Source organism: Triplophysa rosa, linkage group LG2 (genome assembly GCF_024868665.1).
Source record: "Triplophysa rosa linkage group LG2, Trosa_1v2, whole genome shotgun sequence".
Classification (NCBI taxonomy): Eukaryota; Metazoa; Chordata; class Actinopteri; order Cypriniformes; family Nemacheilidae; genus Triplophysa; species Triplophysa rosa.
The window spans coordinates 25255772-25271120 of NC_079891.1; the positions used below are offsets into that span (position 1 = coordinate 25255772).

General features: G+C 37.1%; 1 protein-coding gene across 1 annotated transcript; it reads right to left on the reverse strand.

Moving 5' to 3' along the window:
• Positions 1-122: 122 nt before the first annotated feature.
• On the reverse strand, positions 123-12660 carry adam28 (ADAM metallopeptidase domain 28). The gene is made up of 22 exons (XM_057323988.1): positions 12438-12660; positions 11055-11143; positions 10787-10860; positions 10533-10611; positions 10319-10395; positions 9609-9804; positions 9216-9278; positions 8995-9066; positions 8711-8880; positions 8330-8411; positions 7799-7929; positions 7130-7307; positions 6070-6159; positions 5784-5979; positions 5592-5697; positions 5334-5496; positions 5094-5174; positions 3947-4034; positions 3760-3868; positions 3587-3674; positions 3022-3102; positions 123-2461 (listed from the first exon to the last, which is right to left on the reverse strand). The coding sequence occupies exons 1-22, from the start codon at positions 12496-12498 to the stop codon at positions 2429-2431; spliced, it is 2307 nt and encodes a 768-aa protein (XP_057179971.1). The 5' UTR covers positions 12499-12660; the 3' UTR covers positions 123-2428.
• Positions 12661-15349: the final 2689 nt, after the last annotated feature.

Below are 15349 nucleotides of genomic sequence, written 5' to 3' on the forward strand. Positions count from 1 at the left end.
TATGACAGCCAAGGACGTTTTTGGAAACTTGAAATTGTTTGATCAACTTGATCAGAAGCCAAAGTCTAATGGGCCATTCACACGGTACGCGGTGCACGGTGAAATTGCCGTGTGGCAGCCGCCTTTAAGCCGATGTGGCTGCCACTGCCGTTCACAAAAAGAAAATATCTGTATCTTAAGCTGCGCCTGTCGCAAAGAGCCGTGCCCGTGGAAATTTTAGGATTTTGGATGCACGAACACCGCTTGCGCACCGCCAACGAAGCGGCCCGCCTTTTGCCGCTTACGTTTCCCTTTGAAAATGAACTGGACAATCGCGACTGCGTGTGAATACCTTCGCGAATCTGCAGGTGCAGTGATAATGTAGTTATGCTGACGGCGCAGCTCACGCGTGCAGTGTGAACTAGGGGTAATGCTTCACCGATCGAGACGTTGCGAACGTGGAAGTCCCACTGTCCCTGTAAACGTATTTCACAGAGATGGAGAGCACGGGATTAACTGCCATTGGTTGTTCACACAGACCATTATTCTGTACTGTATCTGGTTTGTGCTTGAGACATTAACAAAGCATGTTGAACTTAATATATGTTTAACAAAGTGGTTTCAGTTGTAACACTACGTGAGGTATTGGGGTGCGGTTTTTTATGTGGCGGATGGTTTTACGATTTACAGAAGGTTGTGTTATGCCGCCACCTTCTGTTGAGTTTAATAACTACTTTTTGCTTCTTTGAGGAAAGTAGGAACGAATAGCATAAAGCATCACATGGAATGTCTATTAATTTGACCAAACAACAGTCTGATTTTAAAGCAGATCATGATTTGCCAGGTTGTTGAAAGTCTAATTTTATATGCACACAAGCATGCACCCAATTTGCAGGGTCATCCCCACAAGCCGGATTTCTAGAGTGATTTTTAAATGTCAGGTGTAGAATTTTAGACAAAAGTTTTAGATGTTTAATGACTTTTTGTGGGTTATTTAGAACATTTACGTTTTTCATTGGACCAGTTCTTTACTTGAGACAGATTTAAAATTGTGATTTTTCATTTCATGAAAGGCAAATTCAAATCCAGTAATGTGACCAATTTGTTAATGCTCATATCCAGCCGAATCTTTAGATGTTTGTTGTACTCACAGCTTTTAACAGAGCGAAACAAAGATGTGATTACAGTGCAGCCTACCAACATTTCCTAAAGTTTGTGTGCATTTTGCAAGATCGAATTGATGCAGTATGTCTAAGGACTCTAAAGGGAACATTTGTGTACACTATAAATGCCAGTCATCTAGATGTCACAAATTATGTTACATTTATTTGCATGTATTCCAACTGGAAGTCAAATAAAATGTGGTGTACTGAGATTAATCAGCTGATCAGAGATCCTACTTTTTTTCTAATGGTGTAAGAGATTGTGTGGTCTATGGACATTTTAAGAGGCGGCTCAGATCTCAAAATTCCTTTATGTTCTGGTCACAATATTTTTGTTTGCATTCTGCTCTGTTTTCTCTTTCTAAAATGAAGAGTCTCAGGGCCTTGACAGACTCCAAGGCTCAGTTGCTCTGTCAGAATGTATAGACATTCATGCACAATCATGTAATACTGAAAAATAAAATATTGGGATTTAATTGAGCTGTCTTTTTGTTGAACACATCATGTAATGCAAAGCCACCATTAATGTTTTATATTACGGGGTATAATTTTAGAAAAAAAACAATGGAATATTCAAGACCACACGGTTGGTCATATTTTTCTTTTGAAAAGAAGCTGAATGTAATTTAGGCTGTGTGTGTGTGTGTGTGTGTGTGTGTGTGTGTGTGTGTGTGTGTGTGTGTGTGTGTGTGTGTGTGTGTGTGTGTGTGTGTGTATCTTACAATAGTATTGCATTTGTAAGTTTTAATAAATAATACAATCACAACAGTGATACATTTTCGTATTAATCTTTGTAAACATTTTATTACGATGATGTGAAATGAATGTGTATTTGTTACAAAGGACGGGGTCATTTATATCATTGGTTCATATTGCTATAAAATAAAATCATATTGACTTTTTATAGACAAAAACATTTATAAGAGGTTGTGACTTTACAGTTGGCCACAAGATGTCACGAGGAATAAACTGAAAAGATTAATAGGATCAGTTATATTGCTGGCAGATCATACAATTCATTACAATTCATTATTTAAAAGGATGGCTCATTTACAAAAAACTGTACATATTTACATACATTAACACACATTCACTGCCTTTGCACCATCAAATAAATAAGTATAATAAGGACACTGTAAAAGCATATTGTTTACAGACATGTTTTCCTGAAGAGTTCAATAAACCTCTGTGTGTCTGTTTCAAACACTTGTAATCTTTACTGCAAGTTTTGGAATGACTGACCATCCCATAGTGCTTCTGCTTAAATGTTTCACAGTTGTTGGACGTCACACTCTTGGAGGAGGAGGTGGTCTGAGAGCCTAAGAATAAAAAAAGATAACATTTTTAATGCCAGAAAAATTAACATCTTCCCGTGTCAGCCACTGCAGTGCTGAGAGGGGTGGGGTGAGCTGTTGGTTGCAATAGACCGTTTTCACAATGACGTCAGTTAACTTCCGCGTTTCGCAAAGCAGTGTATTCCAAGTTCCGGTTCGCCATCATACCGGAGATTTCTCAGTAAAATGCAGGTATGTTTAACAAAAACAACTGGAATCTAGCTACCAGGACTTATAGCAAGAATATGACTTGACTAAATAGAGAAGTTGGCGATCACCAGCAGATGGCAGAAGTGCATGGATGCAAGTTGCCGGTAAAAACCAAGAAGAAGTTTTGGTCGTGTCGTGAGGAAAAAATACCCGCTGAACCTTCACTAATAAACAAGTAAAAGAGATAACATTACATCTCCCGCTGGCGGTAGTAAACAAACACTGCTTCAGAAGATACGTGGCGTCATGTGAAAAGGGCCTATTTGCAACCTCACTGCTAGATGCTGCTAAATTTCATACACCTTTAAAACATGCTGTGGAGTTTAATGTGTTACCTGTGGTGCTGTTCTGAAGTCATTATGTAGAGGTTTTGACTGGACAGGCGGAGGCGGAGGAGGAGCTGAAGGCTTGATTACCTAGAAAAGATGTCAATATAATGCTGTTATGATCAAATTTCCCATTGACTAAAGATCATCTAAGCAGAAAAATATTTAGAAGACCCTTCGCTTTTTGTGGCAATGCTTTCCTACTGAAACAGGAAATTTGGGTGGCACTTTTCAAAGCCCATGTCCCTGCATCCGAAATAGCATACTGTGACAATAGAATACATACTGAATTAAATGAAGTATCTGCCTGTTGACTTTTGACCTAGACTGTCTTGACTTAGAAAATGTAGATTCTATAGCATGTGAGTATAGTTTGACTACATTTGGGTCATTCTAGACACGGCATGTTTTCATTGTCATGTGACTTGAATGTTTGTTCACCTATGATGTAGAAAGAATTTACTCAAGGTTCATAATACACTGCATATGAATGACTTCAAAGCTTACACGCATGAATTTAAATCCGCAAACGTTTTGAGCATGTTTTACATTAGTTTTAATGCTTGTACGTTACCGGGGAAGGTTTCTGGTGAGGCGTCATCAGTCTCTGTTGCCTGAGGTCAGGAATGTCAACTACATGAGTTTTCCCTTGGCTTGGACGTCTATTGTAAAAAACCAACAACATTCATTTAATTTGTTTTATTGACTTTTCCCAGTGTGTACGAGTTGGTGTTACTGCACTCATACCCAGGTGGTTGTGATCCTCTCTGTCTCCGTTTCAACAGGAAGATGCCCAGTCCAATTAAAATAATCCCAACCAGGACGCAGACAATCACAGCGATGGCTATACTTACACCTGAAAATGGTGTCCAGGTCAGTGTAAAACAGCTGCACTAATGTCGGACTAGTTTGAATGCATTAGCTGTAGTTTTACCTTGAGACAAACCACTCTCTGTTTGTGTTTCACAGTCTGGTGGCAGCCATCCAGGCTCACATCTGCACTGCAGTCTGTGATCACACACCTGTAACATATTCACTTACACTTAGACTATTGCTTGTAACACAGAAAGTTACACCAGTACTTATACTGACAATATCAAAAACACATAAAAGGACAAAATTGTAAAGGAAAGTTACATTAGTAGACTTTAAATAGTCATAACCCATACAGAAATCTGAAATAAAAAGCTTATTCTGAGGAATTTCATGGATTCATAAAATAAATCAGATATGCAACATACAGCCGCAGAAAAAATTAAGGGACCATTCCAAATTTGAATATACGTAGCATTTTTAGATGTATTGTGGCCATTCCAGTCCAGTGTCTCTTGAATTTCAACAAAATTAATCCTCAGGAGTGACATAAAGTCATCCAACAGCAATGTGAAAGACTGACAGCATGACAAGACATTATGAAAACTGTGATAAAAATGTAGGTTATCATATATCATTATCATAGGTTACTTTTCCTAAATACATGTAGGCTACAAATATTACTGTTATATTGCTTAAAAGTGAATATGAACTTATTTTCTTTGCGGTATTTTATGTCTGAAAAAATACAAAACATATTTTCTGTTATTTCATTTTCTGCAAATAAATGCAAAGGGAAACAATATTTTTAGTAGTTCATAGAAAGAAACAAAGATGATCATTTTACATAAGCACATACCTATAAATAGTAAATTCAAAAAAATGGAAAATGGTCTTTGAAATGGTTTCTTAATTTTTTTCTGGGCTTTATTTCAGAATACGACATAACTGGCTGTTTTATCTTATGTAACAAATTTATGACACATGAACTACCTGAAAATGTAGAACTTGGGTATCAATAGGCCTACAGTATAAAGTGCAATACCAAGTTCTCTGCTTTTATGTTTGCATATTTACTTTATTACAAATAGTGTCATGAGAAATATGCTAATTTATTTGTAAAGCACAAAGTATACATTTTAAAGTTTACACAAGGCAATTTATCTGAATTCTGAATGGGAAGCCACTGAGCGTTAGAAGTTTAGGCCTATTTATCTCATTTTGTGGGAAAAGGAGAAGCGAATGTTTAAAAGTATTTAGAGTATTACCCCATGTCCTTTGCACTTGGCTGAACAGTTGGTTGCTTTGTAAGCTGTCTCTAGGTCAACACACTCGTTCTGGCTACAAACCTGAGATAAGGGAAACATGGACAGAGAATAATAATATACTTGATGCTTGAATAACAAGCTTTCAATTGTAAATAAATATACATTCTAAGGTCTGCAATTCACCCGCAGTAAGAATTTTGTGTGAACTAGATCTAGTGTGCATCTTAAAATCAATCTTACCCTCCCCTCCCCGCATTTGGTGCCACTGTCGACTTGGCCGTAATCTTCTTCAGGATTACTGTAGAAAGTGGCTTTACATTTGTTGTCGTTGAATTGTACCAGCCTTCCGTAATTGGGACTTCCATTACCATTTTCACAGAACAGTTTTCCACACATCACATCTCTGAAGGAGAATTATTGATCGTCGAAATTGTATTATTAATATTTGAACATAACTAATATATACATTAACATGGAAAGATGGACATGAAGTCTTACTGTTTCTGGCATGCAATAAATTTATCGCCGGCAATACGCTTGCAGTAGGCATAGTACAGTCCTCTTGTGTTTTGATTAAAGCAGAATTGTTGAGCCAAATCGGCAGCTTTATTGTAGAAAACAAACACAATATTTTTATCAAAAAACAAACAAACAAATTTCAGTGCAGGACTGATGTACTGGCATACTCACTTGGACCCCACATTTTAAAGCACTGGTCTTCTCTTAATGGGCACTGGCCGTTGTAGCAGTAGCCATTTCCATTCTTGCAAGGGAGTCCATTGACTGTAAAGACGTCTTCAGGACATTCCGCTGATTTTCCAGTGCAGTACTCCTGCAGATCGCACTCATCGTTTTTAGGACGACACACATGTGATGGTGACATGATCTGATGGCGAGAAATATATATATAGTTCATGTTTTACTTTATGCAATACATGGATTCTTTTAAATAACTTGAGATGTCTTTGAATCTTACCTTACACTTCTCACAACACTCCCCTGCTGCACATTGTGAGCCCTCTGACAGTTTGCAGGTGGTTGCATTGCAGCATGGATTTGTACACTCCTATTAAAAAATATTGGAGTAGTTGTCTTAAAAATATTAGAATAGTTTAGTTTTGTCAACACATTGCATGCACCCATAATAAATTAAACATAAAAGTGTTCTGCTGCACTAGAGAAGTTTAAGGAAAATAGTTCACGTGTTAAAGCATGCAATGAATGAAAGAACACAAGGGCTCAGTAAAGCATGCTGCAGGCATTGTGTCCTGCTTTATTTGAACCAAATAAGGAGCGCTAAACTAATGGAGTGCATGTATACACACATCTGCAGCAATATTACATGCATTCCATCTCTAAATGCTGGATTTCTCACTTCAGAGAGCTGCCAGAATTCAGATATTGCGTATTGAATAAATGGGGTAAACAAAATCTCAAGGCTACACTTTGTCTAAAATAATTTACCGTCAAAGAATGGAAGCTATAAACATTCCTGCCAGGAGTTGCCTGTACTTTTTTCTGCGAGAATGTTACTATTGTACTTTTACTGAACTAACATGTCCAAAATAAAACATGTTATTATTAGAGCAGTGGTTCTCAAAAAGGGGGGACATAGATTTTGTGGCATTTTATGAAATATAGAAACTTATCATTCATTTTATGCAATCAAATATCAGAAAAATAAGACCACCAACAACAATAATTCATGTTCCTGCATTGTGTAACTGAATATGTTTTTGAATTAATTAAATCCTAAGTTTAATTAAATTCGTCTTCATTTGGGGGGGCCACAAAGCAATGCACCCTACACAAAAGGGGCCTTGCAATGAAAAAGTTTGAGAACCACTGGTTTAGAGAATTCATTGTTTTCCATATCATTTTGAAACAGCATTTTTTTCATTTTGGGTCATAGAACAATTTTAACAAAATAAGGAAAGTCTAAATAAACTACATAGCTATAATATAAAACAATAACAAATGTATTTCTATAGAAATCACTTGCTGTTCAATTCGTAAACTTATTAACCTCAGTTTACCTGCACTGTTCCACAATCACATTCTTCTCCCGTCTCCACAAAGCCATTTCCACACACGGCAGGCTGAATCAAATCTTTAGCTTTAGGCACATTCAGAAGACATTCTGGGTTTTTGGTGTTCAAGAACTGCTCGTAGTTACCAGTACTGCAGCTGCTGAAGTGCTGAGGGATGTTATAGCTGGAGAGAGAGGAAAAATGAAATTTTATTTACAGGCTTTGTATGCCTTTATTATGATAGGACAGTAGAGAGCTGACAGGAAAGCTTTTGGGTGGAGATAGGGGAGTGGGATCGGCAAAGGACCTGCTGAGACAGGAATCAAACTAGCGTCAACGTGACACTACTGTATATATTAGCGCACTAACCATGAGGCCATCGACACCGATTAGAGATCAAATATTAATATTTATTTAATATTTACAATAGTGCCAAAATTTGTACAGTATTTGCTTTTACTTGGAATGCACAATAAAAAACATGTTTTTGAAAGTTATCTGTTTTTGCAAATGAACTCTTCATACAGTATAAAGACATGTAAAGAATAAAGAGCGAAGACAGATGGGATTGCCTTGATGAATTGTGACATATTTGCCTATACATCGTGTAATTAATGTGTTTGAATGCATCATTTTAATAAGCTGATAAAGTTGGAAAAACTGTCATATAAATACCTGAGAGCCGGTGTCATAATGCAGCTGCTGTGAGAACAAGTGCAAGTGTTGCTGTCATGATTCATGCCAAGATTGTGTCCCATCTCATGGGCCATTGTGGCTCCCACTGCTATGGCCCTTGAATTGTGATCCTGTGAGTTTGGAAAGTAACAATTCATGACAAAAATGAAGAGTTTTTTTTTTCATCAAAAGTGTGACTGACTGTGGGTTTACAGAGAAATATTGTTTTCTGTATAGTGCAATCAAGTATTAAAATTAATTCAAAATGAAAAGAACAGAATAAGGAAGTGCAACAATAAACCAATATACACAGTTCAAAGTAGTTTGAGTCTTTATATGCAGACACACCATGGAGAAAATGTGGTGGATTGTTGTGGTGCTACATGTAAAATGTTCCTACACGTCTTCCACTATTGTGAAATCTTTATTTTCTGTTCACTTATATTTTTGCTAACATTGCATTTCCATGATTCGTGGAGTGATTTTTTCCAAGTTTATAACTTTTGAATTATTCAAGAGATTTTTAGTCACCTGCACAATCCCCGTTGAAAGACCTCCACATGCGGTTGCGATGTAAGCCAGGCCCACAGTTGCTCCATCAAAGTCAATTGCACTGAGGGGCAAAAAAATCGATTTATAAAATGGTCAGTTCTAGTCCTTGATTCTGATTGGCTGAGCCGAGTTCTAAGCCATAATAAATACCCCGATATATAACGGCTGACTGCCTTACATAGCCTAAATATCACTTTATTTACTTTATTTTATGAAACCTTGCTACGCATATGGAATAACCGTTTTATAAAAGCAATATTGTTTTAATTTAATCTTGCAACCAGTCCTGCTAGATTACATTCAGTTAATGATGGCAGATCGCTATAGCTAATTTAATCTGTATGAAGTTATGGAGCTGACCTGAGAAGTTGGGCGTTGTCATGGCGTTGTCTTTTAATGAGTTCACTGTTCCTCCATTTGCTGAAGCCATCCAAGGTTGCTCCAGAAGCAGAGGACACGGTTATTTTATCGCTGTCCGACCATACTTCTAAACCAGTCAGAGCGACAAATGTGTGGATTTCCTTATATGCCTGCACACCCGATAGAAAGAGAATTTGATTTGTTTATGCAGATTACGTTTTTTTGTGGTCAGTAATGTTGTTGCGCTGGACTTTCAACTGTACAGTATGTTATCAGTGACTCACATTATTAATATAATTCATGATTTCAAATATCCTGCTTCTCAGCTTGTTGAGGTCTCTGTCCATTTTCACGTACTGTGGGAACATCAGTCACAGGATGTATTAGTCAAGGGTTTCTAAACATTGCACCACTTGTTCACACAGGACATTATCTCACACATTAGGGTTTTAAATGTACTTTGATGCAATTGGTTTGGCTCGAATGGTGTGCTTTCAGTTCTTACCTCTCTGTGGTCAGCCACAAGGAACAACTCAATGTATTTTTGTTGCTGAAACAAAGTTGGCCCCTAATCAGAAGTAAATGAATGGACAGAAAACAGAATATGTTAGTATCCTTCAGTACATTTTGTACTTCATTTGTAGTCTCACTGGAAAATTACACACCAACAAATGTCATATTTTACATCACATTATCAAATGATAACTGATAACTTGGTTATGTTACCAATGACTTGCTTGTCAAGTCAAAGTTTACAGTATGCAGCCAACATTACCCAATGTCCCGGATTCCCTAATTCACGCTATGTTAAACTGAATTGTAAAACATTTTTTGTGTGTTTGCATTTGGCTAAAAATGGTCAAAAGTAAGATAATGAAAAATGCACATGCAAACGTACTGAAAAACGAGAGCGGGATTTGCTTAAGCGTGGAGGGACACCGTCCCCACTCTCATCCCAGCTAGTGTTGGTGACTCCACACACCGCAGGTTTATCCTCATTTATGTCTCCATATTTGAAGACAGCGTGGTCGCCATCAGCGTTTTCAGATAACGGCTCGATCAGAAACCTCTGCTCTGCTGTCTGGAAATAGCCTCTGCAAAGACAAGACCACAGTGGTTTTACTATGATCTTAAAGGAACAGTTCACCCAAAAATGAAAATTCTGTCTTTACTCACCCTCGAGTTAAATCTGTAAAAATGTATTGATGCTTGTAACCAGCTCTTAGCCACCATTGACTACCATTGTAATTTTTCCTACTATGGTAGTCAATGGTGGCCAGGAACTGTTTGGTTGCAAGCCTTCTTCTGAATATTCTGAATATTCTTCTGAAATCTTTCTCTGTGTTCATCAGAACAAAAACATTTATTCAGATTTGGAACAACTCGAAGGTGAGTAAATGATTTTTATTTTTGGGTGAACAGTTCCTTTAAGGTTTGGTTACAGTAAGTGTACCAGAGGAATCAACAGAATTGCATGTTTATTGTTACGTTCATCTATGTAGTAAAACAAGTTACATTGTAACTTCCTGTAATGTAATTACAAAAAAAACACTGATATATATAAAAATATACTGTGATGTTTTGCAAAAAAACATTTATGTAATTTACCGGAGTCCATCACAAGTGCTCATGCTAACTGTCGATTCGCTATCATTCACAATTTTCCCATGGTAGTAACATAAGTCCTGTGAAAGGAAAAGACAATGAAACCATCATCTTCCACAATATATCAGAATAATGATGTGTATCAGCTGTAGTCAAGATAATGAGCATAATAAAAGCACATCCTTTGCAAGTCTGTATAATACTATATATCACCTACCAGATCCTCAGGTGTGGTTGTGACAAGAACCCCATCTTCAGTATAGTGGGTCTCACTGTAATCGTCTGTCAGTATATCACTGTTGATAAACACACATAAGTAACAGACAGCCAAAGTTTTTGTGTGACGCACGTTGCCTTGCATGTGACAATAAGGAAGTTTTTGGGTTGCAGCATTCGCAGACTTAGCAAATCTGAGTATCATATGCTTTGAATTTATAAAAAAATGATGACTATAAGGAGAGATAAACTTACTCATTTTTCTGAAGATGCATTTCAATGTCTCTTCCACCCAGCGTCATAGCATATTGGACTGTGTCAGGTCTTGACTGCGGGGACCAGAAATTGATTTAGTATAATGAATAATATACAGGAGAGAAAGAGAGAGAGAGAGAGAGAGAGAGAGAGAGAGAGAGAGAGAGAGATGCAGATCCCCGCTGCAAATGCTTTGGCAATATGAATGTACTGTACATTTTGTCATGCCAATAAAGCACCCTTAAAGCAAGAGAGAAAGAGAACTCACCGTTAAATCTCTTTTTTGCAGGTCATGTAACCTGATTGGTCGAACTACATCATAGACCCTTTTTCCATCGATCTCAGAAATGTGACCAGCTACAGTATAGCAGGTAAAGAACAAAGAGAAATTTACAGACACTGACTCACACAGCTTATCAAAGTGCAAAAATACAATGAGACATTGATGCAAGTGCACTGGATGTACTTATCATTGTTATCCAATATTTCCAGTGGATACACATTTATTAATTTAGTTGTCCTATGAACTTTCATACATATAAAATTCTGTCTTTGTGAGATGTATGCGCAACATACAGTAAACATAAATGGATATTTTTGCACAAAGCTTTTGCGGAAATTGTTTCACTTAGTTTAACAAAACAGCACATGATCTGTTTGTCTTACTGTGATTTAAAAAGGGTGCTATTCGGTAAACAAAAAAATGAACATTGTAGTTAAATTTTAATCCAAGCCAAACAATAGCTCAACATGCCCTAGTTTACTGCTGCTAACAGCAACAACTGACAGTTAAGATTAAAGAGATACTAATCGAAATGATTTATAACAACTGAAACTTCGGAAAAGAATTCATATTCTGAACTCCACAGGTGCAAGCATGTTCAATATGAGTTGGGGTGTAGCATGCATCAGTATAACAATAACACAGATTTACTCTCAGAACTTTCACAATGACATCGCAGAAAGGCGTGCTCATTGGTTTTCAACTGCCTCATGGATTGAGCACCCCCGCTCTTAAGTGTTACCAGTGCTTCATTTCTTTGTTATTTACCATTAAGATTATTTAAAATTATTACACATATTCAAAATTACAGAGATTGCTGTGATCAAAAACTTAAAATTGTAAGTGAAGAGAAGCGTTAAAATGGAAACGTTTGCCTCTTTTTGTTCTGAGAAAAACTACGCTGAAATCTCACAAATGTCATCATTAGCGTTTCAAAAGAAACAAATATTCATTTTACGCATTAATACTCTTAATGTATTTTAACAATTCTAATTTGTTTCTCTTTTATTTCTCCTAGCCATTTTAAAAGAAACATCTGAGACTAAGTTGATACTAAAATGAAACACAGCAGAGAATCTGCTGCGATACGAAACAGCAACTTGTGTGCAGTAATCTGCGTTCAATATATGTAACCATCTTCAAATCTGATTCAGTCCAACAAACAAATTCTAAAACACAATTTAAGTTATAGTTATCATTTTACAATCTGCAACTATACTAAAGTTGCATTTTTAAATGGAAACGTTACACTTTAAAAACATAACACTTTAGACTGTCAGTGCAGTGCAGTAATACTGTTGAAGGCAGTGCAGAGATCAGTCGGTCAGTCATTGTTAAGGGAGGCAACTGGTGTATCCAGTATCTTACCTGAGGGATCAAATGAAACGCTCAGAGTGAAGATCCACAACATGAGATGTTTTCCTGCCATTGTCACAAGAATGCCTGAAAAAGAATGCCGTTGGTTAGGCAAAGTTTTGTAGATCACCTGTGGTTTAGGCCACACCTTAAGCAGGGCAGTCTAAGATCTACACATGGACTTTCAGGAAATGAGACAGAGGTTTAAAGTGTTTGTGACCTGTTTGAACACGCCCCTGAGAGTGTCAAGCGAAACAGGAAACATGCAGACAGCCTGTGACGTAATGATACTCGCTTAGTGCTGTATGTCTTATGCGGAGAGTCATGTGTGAGTTTTCAGTGACTTTATTTACTGGTGCAAAAACAGTGATGTAAGCAGTGGTCATGTGAAGATTGGCTCATATATAGTCATAGATCTAATATTCCGCCCCACTGAATTATCTTGCATACTTTGCATGTCTTTTAAAAAAAATCACTTATGTTTCATGTACGTTTTATTAAAATAACTTTTATCGTTGATTGACAACAAGCAGAAATAGTTATTTTTACTTGTATATTTTATTGTATGTATTTTAATCATCAAGCCAATCAAACAGTTTCAGCTCTGAATGAAATGGCGTATTTAGGAAGTGTAAAGACTTTTTAAATTGCACAATGTACTGTACGAAAAAAAGTGAGTACAAATAGTAATTCACAGTTAATAGTTCCTGTATGCATTCACAGTATAATAAATGCTTCCTAAATGATCATTTATGTGGTTGGTATTATTTATTTTAAAAGAGACCAAGTACATTTCTGAGGAAACTGATAAACACGTAATCAGACACATCCATATTAAAGCTTTACAAGTACAATTGTGTCCACTTCTGCATTTATAAATACACTGAATGAGAAAGTGCATTTAGAAAGCTTAGAAACCATTTGTATACCATAGAATAAGCAAACATATCTGACCTCACCTTTAAGAGGATCCTTTTAATTGCTGATGTTGTTTCTATGTAGACATACTCACTATAAGGCATCCAGGGGTGGACATTGTTGTATAATCCAGTGAATTCTCATCATTCACTGTCTTTTTCTTCGGTCTTTGAATTTCCACACATTTTGACTATGTCAAGATGTCAAGCCATAAAAAACAGACATGTGAGCCAGAACAGGGATCAGACCCACTAAACTACATTCTTGACTTTCTTCTAAAACACAAGGTCGTGTAAAGAACAATAATGCAGTTGTTGTCCTTTTTCCTGAATCCTCAAACAACGCTATTGTTCAGTTGGAATGGAGAAAGCTTGCAGTGTCCTTTATGGCTTTAAGCATCCCAAACTGAGCCTCTTCTCTCCTCTTTTGCCTACTGCTTCCTACTGTCCTTCTGTGACCTTTATTATTTCTCACAGTCTTCTGTTTTGCCATAGATCTAAACATGTGTAGATGAGAACAGTCTTAGATATGTTAGATTAGTCTTGTTCACTAAATTATGAATTATAATAAAATACCCAAACTGTACATATGATAATCATTGTAATTGTTTGTATGTACTTAGGTTACACATTAAATTAGCTGAAACTACACGTTGTTTTACAGTTCTGCATAACTGAACACACTATACATACTGTACAGTACATGTATAGCAGAAATGTGCCTGGTGGTGTTCTAAAATTCTGTTAAAGTGGCAGAAAATGTAAAAAGTAGAGCTAGAAATACAACATGCTGTGCACCACCGGGGGTTTTCTGTAAGGATAAGTGTAAAAACATCCCTTACCTCTGCAGAGTGGCCATGATGTGACATGCATGAACCTTTAGATCAGAGGTTTGGGTTCTCAAACTGTGGATTGCGCCCCTCAAGTGGGTAGCACAGGGGAATAAGGTGGCTCACCTTAAGGTGGTGCATTACAGTTAAAACAATGAACATGGGCAGTATAAAACCCCTGCTTCATCTGTGCTGTAAATGCGCTGGTGTCACATCCGTGAAAGCACAATAAATGTCATTGTTACTTTTCTTAATAAACTTTTTGTCTAATGCACTGCAGTAGCCAAGTGACTTGTGTCATGACTTGGGAAGCCAACAAACAGCATTAAATTATATAACTCATTACTCCATTACTTATTTTGAAAACCAAAGCACACCCACACATCAGCTCTGAGAGCTAAAAGCGTTCTTATATTTTTCGCCATGCTCGCTTCCACTTACTTTTGGCCGTATGTATATGACATGATTTCAAAAAAGATTATCGATAGTAGAGGTATCACAATTTTTGCACAGCCCTAGTCTGCATCCGTTTTCAATCCTTTCAGATCACGGAGTTCACGCCACCTTTGAAATCCCTTGCCAAAATTAATTCTTGTTTTCGCACGGAGTCCTATCACAATCCCGTTTTCTTTGTAAACTCTCATCAGTTCGCACTTTCTTGGTTTTCACAACTGATGAATCCCCAGATGTCAGCGCTGCTTGGCGTTTAAAAGTAAAAGTACTAAACGCCGCCACAAATAATACTAAAAGTTTCCAAGAAAACAAATCTGTGTACAATGCTACCCTTCACCCGCAGCATCCACACGTGACGCGGGCTAGCAGCAGGATCCTCTTCGGTCTGTTCACCAATGTGACGAAATGACGCATAGACGAAAGACACCAAATAAGGCTTTCCTGAGAAACACTACCCGACAAGGAAAATTACAAACCATTATTACAAGCTTTCCGTGGTGAATCCAGCAACGGTAATGACACAGTTTTAAACGCCGTTCTTTCATGTACTTGCTCAATAATTGGTTTTAGTTCATCAAAAAAACATACGGACTGCCACTTTAAGTAAAATAAGTGAGATTATTTAAATTCAACAAGACACATGCAGACTGTCAGAAGAGTCTCGAAATTTGGGAGATTACAATAGGTTAAAGTAAAACACAAATTAGGATGTATTGTGACACAA

Excerpts from the sequence above, each read along its gene's own strand:
- adam28 (XM_057323988.1), bottom strand. The coding sequence starts at position 12,498 with ATGGCAGGAAAACATCTCATGTTGTGGATCTTCACTCTGAGCGTTTCA. Across the intron at positions 9,805-10,318 it reads AGCACTTGTGATGGACTCCG|AGGCTATTTCCAGACAGCAG; the intron begins GTAAATTACATA and ends TTGTCTTTGCAG. Across the intron at positions 8,881-8,994 it reads TCATGAATTATATTAATAAT|GCATATAAGGAAATCCACAC; the intron begins GTGAGTCACTGA and ends TCGGGTGTGCAG.